Source organism: Acomys russatus, chromosome 29 (genome assembly GCF_903995435.1).
Source record: "Acomys russatus chromosome 29, mAcoRus1.1, whole genome shotgun sequence".
Taxonomy (NCBI): domain Eukaryota; kingdom Metazoa; phylum Chordata; class Mammalia; order Rodentia; family Muridae; genus Acomys; species Acomys russatus.
Genome location: NC_067165.1, coordinates 5,582,109 through 5,606,984, shown reverse-complemented (window position 1 = coordinate 5,606,984; position 24,876 = coordinate 5,582,109). Strand labels below are relative to the sequence as shown.

Genomic DNA, 24,876 nt, shown 5'->3' with positions numbered 1-24,876 from the left:
AAAATTTATTATTTATGTATATGAGTGCTCTATTTGCATGTACACCTGCAGGCCAGAAGAGGGCATTTGATCTCATTATAGATGGTTGTGAGTCACCATGTGGTTGCTGGGAACTGAACTCAGGACCTCTGGAAGGGCAGCCAGTGCTCTTAGCCACTGAGCCATCTCTCCAGCCCCACACTTTTAAAGACATGGCATAATTCCTGTTGCAGCCTTGGCCTGGATGCCTTTCTTTATACTCTTCTGCCCTTAACTGAAAGGTCACCTCCCTCAGAGACCCTTCCCAAGTGTCCCCTTGTCACTACCAAGCAGCCTTATTTGTTTTAATATGTATTTATTTGTAAGCATATACTACATGTCAGGCAACTGCTCCAGGAGCACGGGACACAGCAGCTCTCCAAGCCCATAGGACAATCATTACACAAAAATAAAAATGATAGCAACTTTTGATAGTAGTTAAACGAGAGAGAAAGACCTAGGGAAATGGACGGGAAACATACGTGTGTTGCCACTATCCACGTTCGCTTGGGTTCTCTCTCTGTGGCCCTTAAATCTAAGCTCTACACGCCCACTCGGTGCTTAGCACAATACCCACCCCGACCCCCCATAGTGAGCCTGGCAGAAGCAGGTGCTGAGCTAAGGAGCGGTTCCGGCACTGGCCTCCAGGAAAGCCACAGCCAGGGAAGCGTGGGAGGCAGCAGGTGGGAGAGGAAGACAGTTCTAGAACCCACTAGGCGTCGGACCTGCTAAGGCATTTCAATTCTTAATTTTACAGCGAGGACTGGCACCTCTCGAGCTCTAAATGTCTACAGTGGTCAAGGAAGTACAGGCTTGAGATCCTGCACGCCTCCAAGCGCCACCACCACTCACCTACCCACCAGCACTTGTACCGCAGAAACACCACGCAGAAGGCGCTTTGGAGGTCCCACCTCTAAGGATGGGAACTGCCTGAGGGGCGGGGTCAAAGCAAGGATATTTTAACTGTGATTGGTTGAAGTGTCTGTCATTTGCAAAACGCGATATTTTTTGCGCCCAGCCCCTTTCGTTCCCAGCAGGCCCTGCACGGGGAAAGATGGCGGCGTCCAGGTAGAGGTCTTTTGGAAACTTGGTTGGTATGGCGTTGGCGTCTGGGCCCGCAGTTCGGGCACTAGCTGGCCCTGGGAGGCTTGGCCTCGGAGGCTGCGGGGCCCCGAGACGTGGGGCGTACGAGTGGGGTGTGCGCTCCACGCGGAAGCCCGAGCCTCGACCCCTGCACCGGGTATACGAGATTCCGGGTGTGGAGCCCATTACCTTCGAGGGGAAGATGCATTTCGTCCCGTGGCTGGCGCAGCCGATCTTCCCGCCGTGGGAGCGCGGCTGGCATGACCCACGGTTCCACCGCCCGGGCCCGATCCACGAGCATCCTCGGTACAAGGACCAGCCCTGCTACGTCTTCCACCAGCGTTGCCGCCTCCTTGAGGGTGAGACCGCGAGACAAACGGGAGACCCTGTTCTCTCTGTTCAGCACTGACCCCGACCCTGGGGTCACGGTTTCTTCCTCTGCGAAGTAGAACTAGAGTGGCGTCCATCTTCCAAGAGTTGTCAGGACCGAGTGGGATATAAAGGGCAATGTGTATGAGAGGGAGCAATGGAGGATTTGAGTGTATCCTCCCCAGGGTTGTAGCTCATTTCACAGGATCGCCAGCTGTAGCCGAGAGGTGGTAGTGAAGCCAGGTCTGCAATGCTAGTTTCCTAGGTCAGTGTCTTTTGTTAAAGGTCTGGGATGTATTTCCAAGGAACGGATTTGCACTCAAAAGTCTACCCACTTAGGGGCCCGTCACTCTTAAGAACAGATCAAAATGTCCTGAGCCTGTTTCTGAGTTGGAGACCGGCCTGATCTACAGAGTGAGTTCCAAGACAGCCAGGGCTACACAGAGAAACCCTGTACCAACCCTCTTCCCCCTAGATTTCTTGAGCCGAAACCAATCTGTTTCTCGAGGATATCGTCAGGGATTATTTTCCAGAGCTGATTATGAAGAGTGCCTTTCTTGGCTGGAGAGATGACTCAGTGGTTAAGAGCGTCACCTGCTCTTCCAGAGGTCCTGAGTTCAATTCCCAGTGACCACATGGTGGCTCACAACCATCTATAATGTGATCTGGTGCTCTTTTCTGCAGATAAAGCACTCATACACAATAAATAAATAAATTTTTAAAAAGACTTACAAATGAGTGCCTTTTTTCATCCTTCACCTACATCAGGATGAGGCTAGAGTAAGCCCTAAAAACAAAAACAACTAGTATTTTCCAAAGGATAACTAGGAAATAAAGAGATCTAACAGGGTTGGAGGCTAAACAAAGAGAGTCATACGTTTGGAAAACAAAACAAAAACTAGTAGCCACAGGCCAGCCTCCTGAAGCGCCCACTCCCATTCCTGCAAGCTGATTTTTCTAGCCATTAACCATTTTTTAGCCATTCAGAAGGGTGCTGTGAAGGTGCTCACAGGACATGACTCCTTTGACCCCAGTAATGGATGCCAAGTGGATGACTGTGTTTTAGAAGTTAAGACTGCAGCCGGGAGGTAGTGTTACATTCCTTTTATCCTAGAACTCAGGAGGCAGAGACAGGGGGATCTCTGTGAATTCAGGCGAGCCTGGTCTACAGAACAAGTTTCAGGATAGCCAGGGCTACATAGAGAAACTCTGTCTCAGAAAAAAAATTTTTTTTAAATTGGAAATTAAACTGTACTCATTGAGGACTGAAGGGTGGCTCAGTGGTTAAGAGCACTGTCTGTTCTTCAGGAGGTCCTGAATTCAATTCCCAGCAACCACATGGTGGCTCACAACCATCTATAATGAGATCCGTTGCCCTCTTCTGGCCTGCAGGCGTATATGCAGATAGAACACTCAGATACATAAGAAAGAAAGAAACCTCCTGCCTTTGTCACCTTAAAGATAAGTGACTTGAAGCAAACTCCACAATGTGTCCAAACTCCCCCCCTTCATGTTATAAAATCTCATCGAATTTATAAGTAAGCTCATGACAACAGGAGTGACGTTCAGTAAATGCCGCTCTAAACACTACAGACTTTGTGTGTGTGCCAGAGGACCATGACACTTAGCTCTCAGATTTAGCAGTAAGCATCGCAGAGCTGGGGTCAGCTAATGAGGCAGTGCCCTGGTTTTATAAATAAAGTTTTATTGGGACACAACCACATGCACATCAAATTCTTGCCCATGGCTGCACCTGTGCAACAGTGGCAGAATGGAGTAGCTTTAATGGACTCAGACCTTATCAATGAAGCAAGTGTAGTATGCTTAGGCCTTTCTAGTCAGGGTTAGGATGTGGGTGACTCGAAGGGATGTGAAGGGAAGGGCTGCTCTCCATTGAACTAGTCTGGGGGCTTTGATTTATCTTCCTGTAGGGAGTCAGTAGGGATGGCAGCAAAGTTTGAGGGCCCCCCCCCATGGCAAGCACCCATTCCCCAAGTCTACTCTCACTCTCACGCTCATCACTCCTGAGGTTGAGTTGTAATCTGAACCTACTCTTGGCTTTTGGTTTTGTTGCTCAGATGTCTCAGAACAAACCCAGCCCTTTGCCGAGGCAGCCTTTTCTGCATGGTGCTACATGGCATGAACACCCTCCCCTCCCCCCACTTCTGATTGTCCCAAAGGTATGAAGCAGGCTCTCTGGCTCACTAAGACCAAGCTAATAGAAGGCCTTCCCAAGAGAGTTCTTAGTCTTGTTGAGGATCCCGCAAATCACGTGGAGAACGAAGAGGAGCGTGTTCTAGACATCATCTCTCATGCCCGTCTCTGGCACTCCATGGAAGACACCCCCAAGAGACGGACCTACTGGTGAGCTTCCTCCATAGAGTCCCAGCTGAAGGAACAGTGGAGTTACATGTTGCCTTAAGCCTCCAACTCTCTTTTCTCTCCCTCCAAGCCCAGTCATTGTGAACAGCCTCATACAGCTGTGCAAGTCCCAGATTCGGAAGCATCCCTCTTTGGCCAGGCGGATCTGTGCCGAAAACTACTACTTGTCTTCCACCTGGAATCGAGGTTAGTCATCCATGTACCAGAAGGCCTTGCTGGGTTTCGTTTTGGTTGGTTGGTTGGTTTAATCTCTGCTGCTCTCAGCCGCACCACCAGGGCCCATCCCTCCCGTTCCGCCACATACTCTCGGTTCAGAAGCTCCTTGAAAGGGTGTAGTGCTCCAGCACTGGCTGGCCTGGGGTCCTCCAGTCTGCACCACCACACCCAGCTTCTTCTCGTTTCTATCCTTAACTGCTTCTAAGGCTTTATTCCACTATTGACGGCTGGCTGACCATAAATACTGAGTACCCACAGTATGCTTGGGGTTGTCCAAACGCTGATGACAAGGAAATAACAAAACACTCTGGTCTCTGCCGTCCCCACACCCAGTAGCTCAGTTACAGTTATTTTTACAAAACTGTGTTTCTCAATTTCTCTCTTAACCTGGCTAGCACACAAATAAGTGGGACTCTTTTCTATTTGTTTAATAATAAGCTTCACAACACAGTAAATGAGCAGTTATTGCTCTGTTCTTAACCCTCTAAGCTAATCTGGTTTTCTCCAGTGTACATCCCAGAGGTACTTGCACTCTGTAGCTTTCCTGCTCCAGCTCCTCTCTCTTGATGTCTTCTTGGACCTCTCCTGAGGCTCAATCTCTTACTTCCTCCTCTAACTCCTCCTCCTCTGGCTGGCAGAAAGTCCAGCCCTATATTTTTCCCCTGCTCAGCGATTGGCTGTAAGCTGTTTTAATTGGCATATCAGGGGACAATTGGAGAGCAGAGCTTATACAACATTGAGACAGGAGAGTCTCAGAAAAAGGATTGCAGATATGGGGGATGGATACAGAAATTAGCATTTGAATTACACAATAACCTTATGCTTATGTCTCCCCCCTTTAGTCTAATAAAAGGCTCTTCTTACAGTAACAAGCTATGTAGATTGATAACAAAATGAAAATTATTAGGAAACATTTACATTTTATTTTTGGCACTCTGTCAATTTCTGTCATCCTAAACAATTTAAGTTTAACTGTGAAACTATAACTATCTAGTCTTCAACCCCATCAGAGACTTAGGAAGGAATAAATATTACCTAAATATGTAGGAAGTGCAGGCAAGCAGCTTCCAAACGTACAGAAATAACAGATATTTGGCTGCCTAGACAGCCTCCCGAAATTTCTCCATAACATTGGAGCATCGTCTTGAGCCTCTGGCTCAGAATATTTGACACACCTTCCCTTTTCATACTCCTGCGCCCTTCCACGTCCACGTCAGCATAGCTGCTAGGGTTCTTACAACAAAGCAAGTCTTTGTGTTCCCATTGTTTGAAACCCAATGCTGTGATTTATCATGGGATATAGGCTCCCTATGCTGTGGCCTCCACCTAGTCCTAGTTACCACCTGGTCTGCTGCCCTCTCCCCGTGTCCCTAAGTTTGTCACGCACAGCGTTTTGGTGCCCAGCTTCCCCACCTGTCCGCTCTTGCGCGGGCTGTGTACTTGGCAGTGTCAGTCCAGGTGTTCCGGGATAGACGTGTGGAGCTGGAACCAGCTGTGGAGTCCTCGGGGCTGGGGATGTCCTCATCTCCCCCTCTGCATATGGACTTCTGGCAAGGACTCAGCCTGGCAGAGGTAATGGCACCACTAAGGAAATTAGTGCCCCTCGTTAATGGAGAGTACTTGCTGGCCCGTTGTCAAGTATTACCTCTAATTAAACTGTCCCATTTTGAGCTGTCACTGGAGGAGGGATGTGGAAGGAATTGAATTAGAAACCACACTAGAGTGATCTGTGGGGAGAACCTAAAACCCAAGGTTAGGAGAGGTCCAGGCACATTTGTTAGAGGAAACAGGAAATGCCTTAGAAAACTAATCTTTAGGTGCAATTACTGCAGAATCTACCCATTTGCAGATGGAGCGTTCATTTTTTACATATCTTGTGAGACTTCATGCTAATGGAATGACAGTGCCGTTGACCACGCCGATTCCTTTTTTAAATATTTATTTATTATGTATACAGTACTCTGCCTCCATGTACACCTGCAGGCCAGAAAAGGGCATCAGATCACATTATAGATTGTTGTGAGCCACCATGTGGTTGCTAGGAATTGAACTCATGACCTCTGGAAGAGCAGTCGGTGCTCTTAACCACTGAGCCATCTCTCCGGCCCCAACCACGCCGATTTCTAATCTGTTACCTTCATGCTGAGATTTGACTTTCTGAAGCCCAGGCACCTGCAGAGGCGGTGCCGCTCAGAGCCCCTCAGCCTCTGACAACTGTCTTCCCCAACACGTTTCGTCTGATGGTGGCATGTGGCTTCCCATGGGAACAGTGCAGATGACATTCCCACATATTCACAACAGGCTCACTGATGGGTTAACTGTAAGCGTGTTTCCTCTGATCACCTGAATCCCCATTCGTATACATGCTAATCCAACTTACTCATGGCTCTCGGATCTGCCTGGCTTTTCTCACTCTGTTGTTAAGAAGATTCTGGCCCTTTGCCTGGGTTTGAGCAATGCCCCCTCTGGCCCTGCTCATAGCACTTCTCTTTCCATGGCTCTTGTTCTCCAGTGCCGGGTCCAAGTCACCCTGACTTGTTCCTCCATGCTTTTGTACGCTGGTCTTCATTTTCACTGCCTGGCAGGCGCCCACCTAGAGACAGTGGGGCATTTGGCAGTGTCTGGGACAGCTTTGGTGCTTGTGACTTAGATGAGGGAGGATGTGGCTGGATGTCCAGTGGCCAGAGGCAGAGCTGCGGCTGAACACATACGTGCACAGTACAGCCCCTCGATGGAGAGTTAGCTGGTCCCAGTAAGAGACACCCACTCTTCTCCTCCCTCAGATCCTCTGTCGGTTTTTGAGGCAGCCTCACGGTGGAGCCCTGGCCGGCCCTGAACTCACGGAGATCCGCCTGCCCCTGTCTCCCAAGTGCTCCCTCAGCTGCTCAGTTTTAAGATTTTGCTTCCTCCGAGAGGCGCTCTGGGCTTTACAGAGGGCTGTTTCTGAATACACAGCAGCACCTGTCCCCTGAAGGGCTTCTTGAGAGCAAAGGGTCACTGCTGTATTTTGGGGTCCCTGGCTTGGAGCTGGTGTTGGGAAGATGAAGGAGCCTTGAGGTTTATCCAGAGAGCACCCAGTTCTAGTGCCTCATCTCTCAGGGCCTCAGGGTTAATATCGTAATGCCTAGGTGAAGTGTGGTGTGTGGCCAGGACTGGTGGTCATCCAGAGAGCACACAGCAGGCTTGGCCTTGGGGGTTGTGGGTGATAAAGGCCTCACACATCAAGAGCTATAAAAAGACCAGGTTAGACTAATCATCTTTTCCCCATTTTAGAGTCTCTTCTCCTTCAGGTCCGAGGTACCAGTGGTGCCATACTGAGTGCCAAGGATCCTCTGCCCACCATGGCCTCCCCGGAGGAGGTTGAAGCTACCAGAAGTCATGTTCTTGAGACCTTCTATCCCATATCTCCTACCATTGACCTTCAGGAATGCCATGTTTACGACCTGGAGGATGACACTGGTAAGGAGCAAAGCCTTGCATTTCGGCCAGTGCAGGGATAAGGGACATGCTTCTTAGTTATCTATTTATTCTTATTTTTATTTTTAAAAATTTTCCAGACAGGGTTTCTCTGTGTAGCCTTGGCTGTCCTGGACGTGTTTGTAGACCAGGTTGGCCTCGAACTCAGAGCGATCCGCCTGCTTCTGCCTTCTGAGTGCTGGGATTAAAGCTGTGTACCACCACGCCCGGCTCGTGCTGGGTGTCCTCATGCTGCAGAGTGGAGCAGCCTGAAGGACCAAGGCATGCACGAAAGCCAGGTCGCTCAACCAGCACTCTTCTCCAGGTTTTTCAGAGCCCATGTCCCCAGTGTCTTTCTCCTTCCTCTTTTACCCACATCCACTGATCCAGGCGCTTGTTCTGGAAGCCCCCAGCCCGTCAGAGATTTATTTATAGCCACACTGTCATGTCTGAAGTGAACAGGCACTAAATTGAAGTTGTGAGGTAGAAGGCAAGTCATTGGTTACTGATGGTACAGTACTGACCTCTGCCTTCTTAATGATGACCACAGCTTTTAGTTATCCTCGTCTCTGTATCACTGTGGGCTGTGCACTGAGAGGAGGCGAACGGATGGAGTTAGAATGTGCGCGTAGGAAGCACCTGCTGCAGGTTGGCAAGCGTTTTCTGTGATGAGCTAAATAGTAGCATTTAGAGCATTCTAACTTCCAGCTTGCCTCTGGCTTCCGTCTCAGCCCCTCAGCCATCCATAGATCTGTGAGCACGGTCATGTCCTAGTGTCCCCTTCAAGTCTTCAGTACCTGAGCCACGGTGGGGAGGACTCCTGGGCTCTGTGGCAGGCTGGCGAATCCATCTCCTCACCCGTCCTGTCCCTTCTTTTGCAGGATTCCTGGAGAGCTATCCTTACCCCTACCCCCACACCTTGTATTTCCTGGAAAAGGCCAATTTACGGCCACACCGCTTACTTCCAGAACAGCTAAGGGCCAAGATGCTCCTGTTTGCTTTCGCGAATGCCCTGGCTCAGGCCAGGCTCCTCTATGGGGTATGTGTGTGGAGCAGATGGTGGAGCTGCTTTCTGTGGGGCTGGCTTCCTGCTGTAAAGACGGCCTCCAGGACGAATGCAGTGGGGACTGAGTCCGAGTTTGACTAAGGAGCCTTGGGAAAGTGCACTTCCGCCTAGCTGCAGCAACCGGCTGACCTCTCCTGGGGGCTGATGCGGCTGCCACTCTCTCCAGACACAGTGGCCCTCTGGGTGTCATTTAGCGCTCCACTTTCTAGTGCGCATAGGGCCAGGGAACTAATCACCCTGCATTTTCCAACAGGAAGTGTGGGGGAAAGGACAGGAACAAGGGGCCCCCTACTCAGAAGTCTATGGTTGTCTGGGTTCCACGTTCTAGTCTGTTCTACAGGGTCAGGACTGGAGCACACAGCACCATCAAGAGGCCCGGAAGTCAGCTTTTGCAGACGGCCCAGGCTGTGCATTTTCAGCTCAGGGACCCAAGATGGTGGTGGCCCTCAGTGTTAAGAGGAAGTCCCAAGACCTAGATGGTGTAGAACGGAGGCTGAGTGGTCACCGCAGAGAGCTGTCTCAAGATGAGGGGAAAGCCTGGCTGGGCCGTGGCCCCTGCTTTTCTCCCAGGTCTTCATTAGAACCTAAGACCCAAAGGCATCCTGGGAGTGATAGAATCCGGCTTTCCACCCATCCTGCCCGGCCTAGGCATCAGCAGCAGGGGGTTTGGTTGGCTGCATGAGTGCGCAATAGAATAAACGGCCCTTGAGCACCTGATGCTCCCACAAACTAACAAACTGTTGACATTAGAGGTTCTCCAAATACAGTTCTGGAGGAGCATTAGGACCTGATGTGGGAGCTTGACAGACAGGAACTTCACAGACGTGCTGAATCGGAGGCTCTGAGGTGGGGCTTGGCAGTCAGTCTTTAAAGAGCCCTCCAGTGAGGCTGGAAACCTCACTGAAGTTTCAGGACCACCCACACAGTTTGCTCCTTTGCACACCCATGTGTGGCAGGTGCTGTTAGCCTCCCTCTATAGATGAAGGGATGGGCTCAGGAAGGCTCAGTTATGTCCCTGATCAGATAACTGAGAGCCTGCGAGTGGGCTGCAGCACCTTACAGCACGGGTGAGTCCCTGGTCTCCGTCCCCAGCATGGAAAGAAATAGAACTAGAAAGCTTAGCAGCTATGGCTCATGATGTGGCCTCACATCTTAACGGTGGGAGGGGCTGTGGGCAGCTGGCTTAGTCCCTTTCCCTCACTGCTTCCTTCTTGAACTCTGTACGATTAGGTAAATCGCCCAGGATCCCACAACTACTGTGTGGGAAAGCAGAGATCCATTGACCTGTGGCTCCTACAGATGGGAAGGGTGTGCTGCCCCCGGTCTGGGCACAGGAAGGAAGCAGCCACTTAACATGTCCAGGCCCACAGGCTCAGTGCAGTCCCTGCCAGCCAGTGCCAGAAGTGCCTAGGTAGCGGTGATGACTAATTGCTTGCTACCCAGTTAGACCAGAGAAGCAGCCTCCCCCACCACCTCCAGGTACAAATCATTCCTGGGGCTGCGAAGTTGAGCAGTTATGGGAAGAGCCTCCATGTAAAAGGTAAAATTGCTGAGAAATTTATGTGCTGCCTGCAGTTTTATTGATCTGTGGAGGGAGATAAGCGTCAGTACGCCTTCCCGGCTAAGACTTGCAGGTGCTTCTCCTTATTTATTTCTCGTGTATCTGAGAACAGGTATTCATAAGACCAGCAGCTCTGCTGTGGCCCACACTTGGGGCTTGGCTTAGCCAGTCCTAGTCAGGTGGGCCCTGGAGGGCAAGGCAGCAGCATTTTTGCATCAAGGATGCTCTGCTTCTTGGGGCTCAACTGTGGGATCCTTGGCCGGTAGCGATCTAGATTAGTACAAGGTATGCAGAGGCAGGCCATGGAGTTACCCAAACGGGAACACTTAAGAATGGCAAGGGTTACTGCTATCAGATGTGCCGGGACATCGGGTGCAACTGGGACAGTGGGGTGACCTGACTTAGCTCACGCCTCATGGTGTCCTTGACCAAACCTCTCCAAACCGCAGCTTTGTGAAGCAGAAATATATGAGAGGAGTGAGTGGAAAGCAAGCAGGGTGCCTGGCATTTGGATGAGCTCCCAGAACTGTCTTGAACGTCTTTACTGTTGCCACGAGATCCGCACAGGCAGTGGCTGTAACGTGCCTGGAGCACACCCTCCAGCAGTGTGCCCCACTGTAAGCCACAGTAAGCCAATGAGACTCAGGTGACTGCAGTGCAGAGTCCAGCTCTCAGGAGTACCAGTGATGCCAGGCCCTTGGGAACAAGGCAGGTGGCAACAGCATGTTCGGTCCATCAGTGGGACTTCAGACAAGTTGGGTTACCGGATTGAGCCTGTCTCATTGGTCAGAGGGAGCGAGAACTGAATGATAGGTCTGACCATAAAGGTCCAGGCTAGCCTTTGGTAGCTGATGTCACTCTTGTCTTAGCAGAATGTAAGGCAGTGGTTTGAGGGATTCCCACTGTTAACCTTCCAGCTCACCTGCCTGAATGCCAAGGCGTGCCCAGGAATGGCCGCTGGGCTGGGAGTTATTGCAGTTGCAGAGCAGGTTTCTGGGGCCTTGAGGCAGAGAAAACCAGGCTAGGTGAAGGAAGGCCAGTTCTAAGTGAGGAGAGGCCCAACTGGGAGACAGGAGGCTGTGGACTCTGGAACTCTTCCTTCTGCCTCACCTGTCCTGAGGTGAATCCATAAAAAGGAAGCAGGTGGATGGGTTTGTTTTTGTTTTTTTTGGGGGGGGGGGTAGTTAAGACAGGGTTTCTCTGTGTAGCCTGCCTGTTCTGGACTCACTTTGTAGACCAGGCTGACCTAGAACTCACAGAGATCTGCCTGCCTCTGCCTCCCAAGTGCTGGGATCAAAGGTGTGCGCCACCACGCCCTGCTTAGGTGGGGGTTCTGAAGGGTAGGATTGGGTGGCCTGGTACGCACTGCTCCACCACATGGTTGATCTGTCCACTCTTCCTAGAACACCCCCAAGGCCTTGGAGCAGCCCATAGTTGTGCAGAGTGTGGGCACTGACGGCCGTGTCTTCCAGTTCCTGGTGTTGCAGTTGAACACCACAGATGTGGCGTCTAGTGAGGGCATCAAGAATTTGGTGTGGGTAGACTCGGACCAGCTCCTTTACCGGCACTTCTGGTGTCGCCCAGTCATCAAAAAGAAGGTGGTGGTGGTAAGTCCTACAACAGGGCCTCGACTTGCCCCTCTAGGGTGACCTTGCTAGTAAGGCCTGGTTTGGCAGGGGGGCCTCTAGGGACTGAACACCCTCATCTGCCTGCCCTTCTCTTTGGCTCCTGCTGTGGGAAACTGTCCTGTGTCTACTCCGCTGTTTCAGTGACTCGGTGTGGCCCTGTCACAGCACAGTCGCATTGCTGCCTTGTGGTTACCCGCTAAACTCCCCCAAAGGCAGTCCTGTGAGCATGACAGTCCCTGTCAGCCGTGTGCGTCTCCTGCTGAGACCCTGTCCCTGCTGCACTTGGGGCTCAGCTGAGAGTCCACCTGATGTCTGGGCAGTGGCAGTGATGGTGCCTACAGCTGCTCAGGCTAGGACGCAGCTAGAGGCACTGTGCGGACAGGGTGCGCAGAGTACAGGGAGTGTGTGTGTGTGTGTGTGTGTGTGTGTGTGTGTGTGTGTGTACGCGCGCGCGCACGGGCAGGGTGCACAGAGTACAGGGAGGGAGTGTGTGTGTGTGTGTGTGTGTGTGTGTGTGTGTGTGTGTGTGTTCCACTGTGCCCCACACAGAGCCTGTGTGCTCATGAAGTTGAGTGGCCTTTTTCTGGTGACTCCTCCAGCCTGTCCATGTTTATCCCCTTGAAATGCTGTGGGAGTCTGGACTTTTCTCTGGCTCTAGCCCCTTTGTCATATGTGCAGTCACCAGCCACCCCTCATCAGTCACCCCCCATCAGTCAGCTGTTACTGTCACGCCCCTCCTGTCCTTAGGCCATCTTTCTCCTGGAATATGAAATCTGTAGTGGGCCTGTTGGTCAGGGCTCCCAAATAACCTCTCCAGTTCCGTTTCCTGCCTCCGTCCCACCACGGTGGGCTTGGGTTCTAATCTTGCCTTCGTGCCTTCTACTGCACCCTGTGCTGTCTCTAAACCTCCTTCCTTTCTTCTTGCATGCTTGACCTACTTGCCCTTCATGTATGAAAGTCAGTGAGTTAGTCACACACACACACACACACACACACACACACACACACACACACACACACACACACTTCCTGTCTGACACCTGATTGGAAGTCTCTTGTAGCTAGGAGGTAGATTTGCCTCCCTCCTGGGCCTCCAGCAGTGAGAGCAGGGTCCTGCGAACCAGTGTAGAATGGGGGACTCTTGTCACTCCCTGGTGGTTGGAGGGAGGGGACTTAGGGAGCAGGAGATGACGTGGCTGACAGATGCCAGGAACCTTCCACCCATCTGCAGCACCAGCTCCTCTGTGTCCTTGTTCAGAGAAGTGGTGTAGGAGAAAGATGGTGACTCGCCAGGCACTGATGGTTCTTAGAAGAGCGGCCTGTTTCGTTTGCTGTCATGAAAACTGGTAGCAGAGTCTAATGGTCTGTATTTTTTCCAGGAACCCGTTGGGCCTGTTGATTTCCATCCAGAGACGTTCAGGAAGTTTTTAGCTCTGTACTTGCATGGCGCTGTATGAACTAAGAACCTTCCAGGGCCTGACTCCCTACCTTCCTTCCTTTGAAGAGCCTGTACCCCGAGATGGTGGGGCCTGGCCTGGCCTGGCCTGGCCTGGCCTGGCCTCCCTCTTGGTCTGGTGGTCTCACTGGCAATAAAAAGTCTTAGTATTGCATTGGTGCCTACATTGGTGTGAAGTTGTCTGTGGGGTGCTGGGTGCAGATCATGCCATGTGCCTCTTAGTCTCTTACAGTACAGGCCCTGGACCAGCTGTGCCTTTCACTCATGTGGACTCAGAGAGTGGTGCTGGAGTTTCAGTTTCCTCATCAAAACCCTGAAGCTAATACCACTTTCCTTGGAGTTTGGTCCTCCCCACAACCACCATGTGTGTTTCAGTGTCTTTGGCTGTCTCCCTCTTTTTCTTTGTTTTTGTTTTGTTTTGTTTTGAAGACAGGGCTTTTCTGTATAACAGTCCTAGCTGTTGTGGACTTGTTTTGTAGATCAGGCTGGCCTTGAACTCACAGAGATCTGACTGCCTCTACCTTCCAAGTGCTAGGATTAAAGGCATGTGCTACCACTCCACCGGCCCCTTTTTCTTTTGTTGGTTTTTCGAGACAGGGTTTCTCTGTGTACACTTGGCTGGCCTGGAACTCACTCTGTAGACAAGGCTGGCCTTGAACTCACAGAGATCTGCTTGTGTCTGCCTCCTGAGTGTGGGGATTACAGGTGTGTGCCACACACCCATTTATTTCTGTTTTGTGTAGCCAGCCTCACCTTGAACTTGCTCTCCGCTGACCTTAGCATTCGAGTCCTGGGCTTTCAGGCATGTGGCATCACACTCTGTCCCTTGGGTTTTTTGTTTGTTTTCTTTCAGTAGGGCTTTACCTATGGAAAGCACTGTACCGCTGAGCCACATCCCTCAGAACTAGGGCTTGAACCTGTGGAAAGAACTGTACCATTGAGTCACAACCCTGCCCCCTTTCTAATTTTCAAGATTCTAGAATATGACTGTCTTGCCCGCCTCATAGCAGGTGCTCTAAACATGTGCTGGGTTCTTACAGAAACTTTTTAATGTATAAGGGGTTTGTATGTCTGTGCACCCATGCGTGCCTAGTGCCCAAAGAGGTCAGAAGAAGGGCTCAGATCTCTTACAATTGGAGTTAGTGCTGGTTGCGAGCTGCCAGGTAAGTGCTGTGAACTGATCCTGGCTTCTCCAGGAGAGCAGCCAGTGCTCTGAACTGCTGAGCTATGTCAATTGTATGCACGCTCTGCAGAGACTGGAGAGGCTTTAAGAGATACCCACTGTAGATTCCTAGTTGCTTGATGGCCTTGGTTGGTGAATTCCCTGGGCCAGCTGACCTCCTAATAAGTCCTGCTTGACATTGTGCTTGGACTCAATAGGCTAGCTGTGCTACAGTGCCGCTGTCGAGTGCTGCTGACGCGGGTGTGCAAGGCATAGTTCTCTCCCTTGAATGAGAAACCATAAAGGGTGGCTTCACATTCCCACAGCTAGTATTTTGAGTCTGCTTGCCAAGTGTACACCTATGGACAGAGAGCTAGGTGTGGATGTTTGGGGAGAAGCCAGCTGAGCCCAGCACCTGTGGGGAGCACAGGCGGAAGCCGTAGAGACAGAGCTTGCCCACTACATCTGTGGTCACACCTGAGGCCGCGGTGGGGTCCCCAGAACCTAAGAGCCACATTGCTCATACATGGGTGCCTACAGGAAGTTTGACTTGTCACAGACCATTGGTAACTGCCACTCCCATGAGGGAAAGGCCTTGGGAGCGGTGGCTCTGATCACTCAGGCTTCCTATGGGAAGAGCACAGAAAGGTCTTGGAGCTGGGTAGCATCAAGTACTGGTAGCACTGGGCCTAGTCTGCCCCGTCCCAGGCTGTGCTCTGGGGGAGATGTGGGCAAGAAGGTATGAGAGATGAAGGGACCTGGTGTGTCAGGTGCCTGGGAACAGGGAACGTGGAGGGTTAGTGTGGAGGGTTAGTATGGAGTTTGGGGTGGCTCATGAGACCTTGGACTTTGCAAGGGAGGTAGGTGTCTGGCCTGGGGGCCAGTGAGCCTTGTTGCCCGTTTTAGGGAATTTGCAAAAGTACAAAAGTTATTCACACACCCCGAGCAACCACTAGTCCTTTGTTCAAGGGGCAATCAGCTTATTTCCCACGTCAAGACCCATGTGCTCTAAGCATCCAACTCTGTGTACTTAGTGTCCTCATTGCACCCCCCCCCCCCCCCGCCACACTCTCAGGGAGGGTCCACCCCTGCTGTCCTCTGCTGCAGTAGTGCCTGTAGAAACAGGTGGTTTCTGGGTGTGGGGTTTTTGTTTTTTGTTTTGGTTTTTCGAGACAGGGTTTCTCTGTGTAGCCTTGGCCATCCTGAACTCACTTTGTAGACCAGGCTGGCCTCGAACTCACATCGATCCGCCTGCCTCTGCCTCCCGAGTGCTGGGATTAAAGGCGTGTGCCACCACGCCTGGCCCTCTGGGTGTGGGTTTTTACAAGTTGCAGCGGCGAGCATCTCTGCTCATGACTGCTAGGATGCTTCTGCCAGCATAACCGACAGGTAAATTGTTGGCAGTGGAGCTGCTGACTCAGAGGAAGTTTCTCCAACCCTGGTGGAAGCACAGGGCACTGACGACTGAGAAGGCCAGCTGGAGGCCACTGTGGTATCCCTCCAAGCGACAGTAGACAGTAACGGCTGCAAGCCTAGGGCAGCTCAGGTCTTTCTGGGACTGGCTTCTTGGCTGGTGAACAGGGTGAAATGAACAGCCTGAGTCGGGGCTGAAGGCTCTCAGTAAGCAGTCAGCCCATGACCTTGCAGCTTGAGAGAGACCTCAGAACGATCCAGGATGGGCCAGTGTGACAGGGCTGGCAGTCCGTGTTCCCCCTGCTCCAGAGTGAGGCTCTCCTGCCTGCCGGCCACAGTCCTATCCCATGGAGCCAGAGCCCTCTGCACAAAGAACCGAACTGAGCACAAAGTCCAGCTTTCCCAAAGCAGGAGACATGGTGGGTATCCCCACCCCCGTACAGATGGGGAGCCGAGGAAGCGGCAAGGCCCACATAATTTACTGGTGAAGAACTAGAATGTTCATAGGTGATGACAACTGCCACCTCTGCAGAGACGAACGCCTTTCCCTGACTCCCCTGTACCCAACTGCCGTGTCTCTTCCAGTTTGCTTTTCTTATGGGGTGACATTTTGTCTGTGGCTCAGAGGCTGAGGCTAAGCGCCTGGCTGGCCAGCCTGCATCTGAAGGAAGCACAGCGTGGGGGAAGAGAGGAATGAGGGGAGGAAAAGCCTAGGGGCCAAAATGCTATTCTTATAGTGAACAAGAGTGCACCCATGGGCTGGAGAGATGGCTCAGCGGTTAAGAGCACTGATTGCTCTTCCAAAGGACCCAGGTTCAACTCCCAGCACCAACATGGGCAGTTCACAACTGTCTGTAACTCCAAGATCTGATACCCTCACACAGACATACATGCAGACACAACACCAATGCACATAAAAAAAAAAAAAAAAAAAAGCACCCAACCCATTAAAAAGCTCATTCATGCGGAGTGGAGCTAGACACCTAAAATCTAAATCTCAGGAGCTGGAAGGTTTATCCTTGCCTACACGGGGGATTCCTGCCCAGCCTGGGCTACATGAATCTGCTTCAAAGATAAATACATTCCTTTTTAAGGATGAGGAAGAAAGGTGACTCCGTTCAGTCTCACCGGGATTAAGTCTGGGAAGAGGCCATTCCTCCTGGCCTCCAGTACCCAGCCGCCCCCAGTTGTCCTCCTCTTATGGACTGAGCACAAAACCCCTGTGCACAACCTCTCACTTCTGAATTAGGTGGGCTGCCCTTCAACAGACTCCCTCAAGTTGGTCTGTAGTTTTTAGAAGCCCTCGCTGGAAGGGGTTCAATTTCTGCTGACTTTTCTGAGGCTGGTCCAGGGTGGCCCCGTGCAAATGCTTGCCCAGGGGCCTTGGGATTCCACTTGGAAGGCTGGAAGGAGCTTCACAAACTCAGCTCAGATGTTTGCTCAGGCTGAGTCCCTTGTAGAAGGCACAGGACTTGAAGTCTGTCCCTTTAACATGCGCACATGAATGCTGAGGGTCACCTGGTATGGGGAACCCACATCCTGGGAGCTTCTAGGAAGGTATTTACTTCCAGTCAACTCTAGTATGTACTCGTGCCCCAGAAGACAAGTTGCCAGCCACTTGATCCACTCTCAGCAGCTCACTGAGTGTCTGGCATGTGGCAGACCTGGTGCAAGGCTGTGGGTACAGAGCAGACAAAATAGGCCCTACAGCCACATTATTTGCATTGCTGCCCAGCACAGTCCTCCACTGAGGCAAGACAGTGCCACCTTGGCCCACATCAGCTACTGGCCACTGCCTGGGAGACAGTAAGGTCTGGAGGGAGGCAGTTCCCAGAAGGGATATACTTATTAGCAACTAGCAGCTGAGGATGATGATGTTAGCATTGCCCTCCCAGGCTGGGGAGGCTAGACAGAGCAATAGGCCCATGAGTCAATGACACAGGGTAAAAGCGTGAATGGAGAATAGGGCAAGCCAGGAAACCATCTGGAGACAGTCTGGGCTCTGAGCTGGGTAAGGCCTGAAGCCGACCGTGCGCAGAGCCACCGACCCTCATCTCCCAGCATTTGTAGAATTGCCCCTGAGCATCTTTGCCAAAAGAAGAAGTGCAAGTGGCTGGGTAGCCAAGCCTCCAGAGACCTTGTAGAGGTGGCAAGCCAGCCAAAATCAGGTCTGAGGTCAGAGTGAGCTGGCCCTAACCCCAGGGCGTGTGCATCTTTCACTTCGCCATCTACACCCACCCTGCGTCCTAGGGTCCAGCCCTTCTTAAACATAAGCACCACCCCTCCCCCAGCTGGCTGCCACACCTCCCCACAGGGCAACGCCCTCTCTAAGCACACTCCTTTACTTTTTAGGTGTTCTGGTGGCTTAAGTGCCCTCAGGAGCTAAGAGGAAAGTCACCCAGTAACCTCCTCAGCTTTCTCAGCCTGCTGGGCCACACACAGTAGGGGTCTTCTCTAAAAAGACTGGAGGCAGGGATGATGGACCCTGATAGCCTAGTGTCTCCTTCCCAGACCTGCCTCACTTGTCAGGCCACAGAACTGGGCTATGAGTAGGGTAGGCAGAGCAAGGCATGTTCAGGGTGCTGCCGCCTGGGAGCGTATGCTTCATGGCAGCTACCTCAGGCCATATCTCATCAGACCCATCTAGACCCATCTAGGGAGTGGGTTTGCTGGCCAGGGCAAGACCTCCCTGAGTCCAGCCCGTGGAGAGCAATGTGCCCCTTAGAATACATGGTTTACAGGCTAACCCAGCTAGACTGATGTGAGAACCCCCCAAGTGCAGCAGGACTGGAGTCCTGAGGCTCACCACACTGCACATCTGGCATTCATACTGTTCTAGAAGTATGTGCTATGTGCCAGGCAGTGTGCTGGGTTTGGGAGACTCAGATGTGAGCCACAGTCCCTGTCCTCAGGAGTTCCTAGTCTGCTGGGTGGCCACTTCAATAACTAGCTTCCCTGGATCTGCAGTAGCAGATCCCCACAAAGGCCACCTTTCCCCACACCTAAGGCCCTGCCTGAACAAGCACTGGGGACAGGCGGCTGGAGCATGCTCCAGGGGTGACTGGCTCAGCCACCTTCAGGCCCTTCACAAACACCCATTGAGCACCTGCCAGGACACAAGCCCTGGCTTAGAGAAGGCAGAGACCCATCAGCACAGGGCCTGGGGATGCAGACAGCTGACACAGCTGAGGGGTGTCCTCATGGTGGGGCTTTGGAGGCTTGGCTCCAGGGAACAGATGGGAAGGGACAGTGAGAGGCCTAGGTGACAAACTGCCAGGGAGTCATGCACGAGGCATCAAGTGCTGGGCAGTGAGGAAAGGAAAGAGACTCCAGGCCTCAGATGCCACGAGCGCTGACCCATGCCACGGTCTCTCAGCTCCACCTCCACCCTCCTTTGTTGTCCCTCCACCCCGCCCCCCAATTTCCATTTCTGATCACTGGAAACCCCAGAAGACCCATCTTTATCTATTCTCTAGATGACCTAAGCCTGTCTCCAGCCATCAGTCATCCAAATGCCAACAGTTCCCTTAGTTAGTTACTAACACAGGCCTAAACACCTGATTTCTTTATTGCCTATTTAGTTGACTCAATGTAACCCGCACAAGCACCTGCCTGGCCCCATTAAGGGGTGGCACCGTCCTTCCAGGCCTGTCTTGCTTAGCAGGTAGGTGTCGGCAAACACATGACAAGAGGGTGAATGCGAGAAGACTGAGAAGCCTCAGAAATGGCATCTTGGTGGCACTGGAAGGTCCAAAATGCAGCCAGGACACTGAACAGGAAGCTAATTGTCCAGGGGATGGGGTTTCACAGGGTCTTGGGGACAGGAGGAAGCCCTGCATAGACAGACTGCACCTCCATCTTTCAATACGTGGCCCTGAGTCTGATTGTTTGTGTGCAATCTTCATGCTCAATACCGAGCCCACAGTGAGCCTGGGGCTGAGAGGAGGGTCCCATTCCCTCCAGTCCCCCGTTCCCTGCCCAGCCCACAGCCCACAGCCAAACCCTGGAAAGCCTCACCCCTCTGCAGAACAGGTGACTCACGCCCAGAGTCAGGGCCAGAACAATCATGACTCTGTGGGTGCCCAGAGCCTGCTGTGGGGGAGGGGGGGAGGACACCCCTCTGCTGCCCCATGGACAGGTAGGTCTAGGCCAGGTGCTCAGGTAAACAACAGACTCAGATTCTCCTCCGACAGCAGCTTTCAAGGAAAGGGCAGCCAGGGCACATGTGTGGGTCTCTCCAGCCAGGCCAGCTACCCCTCAGACTCAGGAGCCTGTGCACAGCAGAGGACCAGGAAGGAAGCAGAGACGCCCCAGCCGGGGAGGCCATAGGCTGTCTCCTCAATTCCTGTCTGAGCTTCAGTCCTTCCCTCCTCTGGTAGCTTCATGCTGCTCAGGGCAATGCTCTGGCCTGGTCCTGATGTCTTGGGTTAGGCTTGGGCAAGGTAATAACAAGACCCTGGTGAAGGAGGACAGTCCTTTCGTCTAGGACCAGGGTTTGGGTGGCCATCTATACCAGGAACCAACTTGTAGGGACTGCTCTGGCACCCAGGTGGTGGGTAAGAATGCAGGGCCGGTCACCTGCCACCCAAGACAGGGCTGGGGATGTCTTCTCCCACACAGCATCCCCCTACAGCTCCTGTCTGGAAGCTTTGAACGAGCCAGTGTGGTCGCCAGTCTGCATCACCCACTGGTCCAAAGGGATTGCTTCCCCAACAGACAGCTCCTCCTCATCCCATGGTCCTGCCACAGCAGCTGCTAGTGGTGAGCACACACCTCGCTCACTATTAGTGCCATAATGAAGAACCTAAGGTCAGTCACACACTAACCTGCCATGTCCCAAGCAGCGACAGAAGCAAGACCCAACCTGCAAAATTACAATCTAGTTCTAGGATTCTTGGAAAAGCAGAGACCACTTTGTTCAAGCACTGGTGGTCCCCACCCCGATCCCAAGGCCTGAAGTCCTAGATGTACCCAGAACAGCAGCAGTACATAGTGAACACTGCCAACCAGCATCTGCCGCACTGTCCGGGCCCTCTGTAAGCTACAGGTCAGTTATGAAATCCTTTCCCACTCAAATATCTTGCCTTTCCCACCCCATCCCTACCTGGGAGATTAAAAAAACAAAAACAAAAACAAAACAAACACCAACCAAGCAAAAAGCCCAACCTTCCAATAACCCAGCTCCTACAAGACCCTTGTACTACCCAACAATCCCAGACATAGCAGGCATTTGGGTATGGAGACTGTTAAGCAATTGGCCTAAGCAATTGGCCCCTCACAGGCTCCTGGGAACCCCAGTAAGCTGAACCATGACTGTAGGCCAGAAAACTGAAACTGCCTCCGCGAGTCTGAGGCGATCCCCACATCCACCTGCCGTAAGCCGCTCCTAAGGCTACTGCATTCAGCTCTGAGCTCAGGCGCCAGGCACAGCCTCTCCTTTCTGATCATTACCATCAGCTCTTACCCGGGTCCCCTCCCCCAAACATGTCAGGAAGGGCTGCGGAAAAAAGATGTCCCTTTAATAAAACGTTATCAACATATATAGTACACAAACTACAATGTATCATAATTACTTTTTTTTTTTTCCTCTCATAATTCAGAACCAGACTACAAGGTAAGAAAAAACACAGAAACAGCTACAATGTTCCCAAGAATCCGCACAAGGTCTTTTTTTCAGGCAGATGGTATCTCACATAATATGATATACATGGGTCAGAAAGGGGAGGTAAGAAAACAAAGACCAGCTACAAGGGTGGGCGGGGCGCAAGGAGGTGTAAATGTACAAAGAATTCAGTGTCTTCCAGGACAAGACACAAAGGTTGCCACGGGGCAAGGCCAGGGCAGCCAAGTCACCCCTCCTCGGAGGGGACAGGCTCCACCATCAGGTTTGTCGGTTTTTGAAAATAAAAACAGGACCAGAAACAGTGTCTGTTTGGTTGCTGGTGCTCCCCCCACCCCCACAGCGATGCCGAAGTCTGTCCATCCAGTTCCAAGCAAATACAGAGCAATTCCAACCAATACCCATCTTTAAAAACGGACGAACAAGAGGGGGGAAAAAAAAAGAAAGAAAAGAAAAGAAAAAGAAAACCACAATGTCAGCCCACCCTGCCAGTGTGCACTATGTGAGGACCTCGGGACCAGAACGTGGAGGTCAGTTCTGCATCCCACATCAGCCTGAGCCACTACCCAGCCAGCAGGGTTCTTGCCAAGGAGACGGTGGGGACCATGGGACTGGAGGCCCCAGTGGCTGGGCACGAGAGATCTGTAGACGAGGCGCCATCTTGGAACAGTGTGTACGCTGGGTCACAGCGATGGTCTCTGTTGGGCGACAGCAGGCTGGGGCTCTGGGCCCTCTGTGGACACTGGATCGGGGCAGGAGTGTCGGTGTGTTGGCCAGCCAAACCAGAGCCAAGCAGACACCTGCATCTCCTTGCCCAGAGCAAACCCCAAAGGCCAACGTGCAAATGGTTGACTTCTGTTCCTTTTCCCCCAGTTTTTGAAAGAAACCACCGACTGTAAACTGTCCAGTTTATTATTATTATTATTAGATGGCTACAACGTCAGTGTGACATTGCACACCCAGACTAGTTTTTCTGGTGGTAGGACTTGGGGACAGAAAGACAGCAGGTCTTGTGGGGTTTTCTTCCTTTTTTTTTTTTTCCTTTTTCCTTTTTTTTCCGTTTTCTTTTTCTTTTCTTTTTCCTTTTTTTTTTTTTTAAAGAAGAAAGCAAAGAGGTTGATTGGGGTGGGGCAGAGGGCTTGCTAGAAGCTTCCAATAAAAAAAAATTCCCCCCAAAGAAACCCCCCTGAAAACAAATTAAAAATCCCAGCAATGGTAAAATCCCAAACAAATAGACAAACAAAAAATCCCAACAAAAAGTGTCATGTAGAGAAAGGTCCTTTTGGGCAGGGAGAGGGTGGGATTTTTCTGGTTGTACTTGAAATATATTTTTGAGTTTTGTCCTTCATGTTTTACGGAATAAAAAGTTTGGCCTTTTTATTGCATGAAACTAAAATTGGGAAAGGTGGGGAGTGGATGAGAGGGACATGGGGAGCAGGAGATGCCCTCTCCCAGCTCCTGGTATCGACACCTCACTTCTTCTTGCATAATTTCTGGCATCTTCTGCCTGCAATGCCGGCTCTCAGCGTCTTGGAGAGGGGGGGCTCACACACTCATCGTCATGCTTGGAGAATACTGCAGGGGAAAAGCAAGGTTGAAGATCAGGCGAAGAGGAGAGCCTGCTGAAGGCTCGGCATGCAATGCTGACCAAAGCAAACCTAGGGAAGGGCAACGGGCAGGGAGAGGCAGGAGCTAGGTGACAACTCTGGGACCAGCCTTGGTTCTGGTTCTTGTCACAACTCTGGCGGCACAAATGGCCTCCAGTTCTCATTCTCTTTGGAGAAACCAAGACAGGAGGGAACCGGACTTAGTGAGTCAGGGTCTCTGAAGGGTGCTCTAGGCCGGAGGTAGTCTGGAGCTCTCAGAAGCTGCTCTCGTCAAGGAGTGCGGACATAGAAGGTCACGTGGCTCCTGTGCACCGAGGGCCCAGGAAATCCCTGGTTACATGAACCCACAGGGCAGTGCTGCCTCGCCAACTCCATTCTGCTGTGAATGACAAAGGCTTCAAAACTTCACAGTGCCCCTGGAAGGACCAGGCAGCAGAAAAGGCAATGAGTGGCCAGGACTTCACAAGTGGGTGGAAAATGACTGAGGTGAAAGTAGCATAGCTTGGAGGCACAGTTACAGAGCCTCCAGGCCTGAGAGAACCACTGGGTCCCAAGGACTGGAAGAGTCAGGGGTGGGGGGGGGGGTGGGGCTGGGGGAGAGCTTACATTGTCATTCTGGAAGGAGTGGAGGAAGTTCCCTCCTAGCTCGCCATCATCTCGAGGGGTGCCTGGAGGATTGCTAATGCCACTTATGTTGTTAGGAGAATTCTGTGGAAAGAGACAAGAATGTGAGACCATGCCGCCCTAACAGACGGGGTGATATTATTGAGGGAGGGGACATCGAGTGTCACTCACTTTTGGAAGTCCATCTATGTCGCCTGATCCTAAGAAGGAAGAAGAATCTGAGTCAGGGTGGTGTTTTTGTTTTTTTGGGGGGTGGGTGGGATATATGTAGGCATACGTTTTCATGTATGTGTGGACACCGAGGAGGTCAGAGGTCATTGTCAGGTGCTCTCCATCTTCCTTTTTAAGACAGGTTCTTTCACTGAAACTGGATTCAGCTTGCTGATTCAACAAGCCCCAAGGATCTTCCTGTCTCTGCCTTCACAGTGCTAGTTTTTTTGGTTGGTTGGTTGGTTGTTTTTGAGACACACAGTGCTAGTATTAAACGTGTGTGCCACTGTATTTAGCTTTTACATGAGTGCTGGGCAATCAAACCCAGGTGGTCACGCTTGCCAAACAAACACATTACTGCTGGAGCCATCTCCTCAGCCCCACACTCGCCTTTCTGAGGCAGGATCTCACTGCACAGCCCAGCCAGGCCATGAATTAACCATTCTCCCACCTCAGTATAAAAGTACTGAAAAGACACGCACTACTGAGCCCAGCCTGTTTCTTCTTTCTAAACTGAGAAAACGTACTCAGGTTTCATGCACGCTCTACTGAGTGCTTGAATGCTGGACTGTACCTTGTGACCCTCCTGCCCCAGGTTCCTGAAAGCCAGGACTATAACAGGCGTGTGCGGCTATGCCTGACCCAGTTCAGTTGCTAGATCCCTCTTCCACAGGGATCTCCACCCTCTCAGAAGGACCCCTTTCTTCTCTGGCTCCGTGGATGGGAGTTCACATTATTTCTGTGTAGAGAACCCTCCACGCAGGGGCAACAGCTCTTGCTCAGGACCTTCCCAGGCCCAGGTGACCAAGGAGCTGAGGCAGAGTACACTGCCTGGGCAGGTGGAGCATGCGCAGGTGCTGGCTTACCTAAGGATCCATTCATGTGGTGGGGCTCCATGCCGCCCATGCCTCCCATTGGGCCGTCTGAGCCAGGACCCATTGGAAACTGTGGGGGTGAGCAGAGCACGGTTAGCAGCAGACCCAGGCCCATTGTACCACCCTTCTG

At 51.9% G+C, this 24,876-nt stretch overlaps 2 protein-coding genes across 5 annotated transcripts in view; one reads left to right on the top strand and one right to left on the bottom strand.

Moving 5' to 3' along the window:
* The first annotated feature begins 1,037 nt into the window (after positions 1-1,037).
* Mrpl37 (mitochondrial ribosomal protein L37) lies at positions 1,038-13,319 on the top strand. Its single transcript, XM_051171441.1, has 7 exons — positions 1,038-1,460; positions 3,651-3,834; positions 3,923-4,038; positions 7,342-7,527; positions 8,406-8,563; positions 11,555-11,758; positions 13,159-13,319. Exons 1-7 carry the CDS (start codon positions 1,115-1,117, stop codon positions 13,234-13,236), a joined length of 1,272 nt encoding a protein of 423 aa, XP_051027398.1. The 5' UTR covers positions 1,038-1,114; the 3' UTR covers positions 13,237-13,319.
* Positions 13,320-22,842: 9,523 nt separating this feature from the next.
* Ssbp3 (single stranded DNA binding protein 3) overlaps positions 22,843-24,876 on the bottom strand; it is a 141,138-nt gene continuing 139,104 nt past the window's right edge. For all 4 annotated transcript variants that reach the window (XM_051171999.1, XM_051172000.1, XM_051172001.1 and 1 more), the window contains 4 exons: positions 24,738-24,816; positions 23,833-23,861; positions 23,644-23,745; positions 22,843-23,005 (listed from right to left, as the gene is read on the bottom strand). In XM_051171999.1, the coding sequence (XP_051027956.1) occupies positions 22,976-23,005; positions 23,644-23,745; positions 23,833-23,861; positions 24,738-24,816 (240 nt within the window). In that variant the 3' untranslated portion in view covers positions 22,843-22,975. The remainder of the gene's footprint in view (positions 23,006-23,643; positions 23,746-23,832; positions 23,862-24,737; positions 24,817-24,876) is intronic.

Excerpts from the sequence above, each read along its gene's own strand:
- Mrpl37 (XM_051171441.1), top strand. The coding sequence starts at position 1,115 with ATGGCGTTGGCGTCTGGGCCCGCAGTTCGGGCACTAGCTGGCCCTGGG. Across the intron at positions 3,835-3,922 it reads CCCAAGAGACGGACCTACTG|CCCAGTCATTGTGAACAGCC; the intron begins GTGAGCTTCCTC and ends TCTCCCTCCAAG. Across the intron at positions 4,039-7,341 it reads GTCTTCCACCTGGAATCGAG|AGTCTCTTCTCCTTCAGGTC; the intron begins GTTAGTCATCCA and ends TCCCCATTTTAG.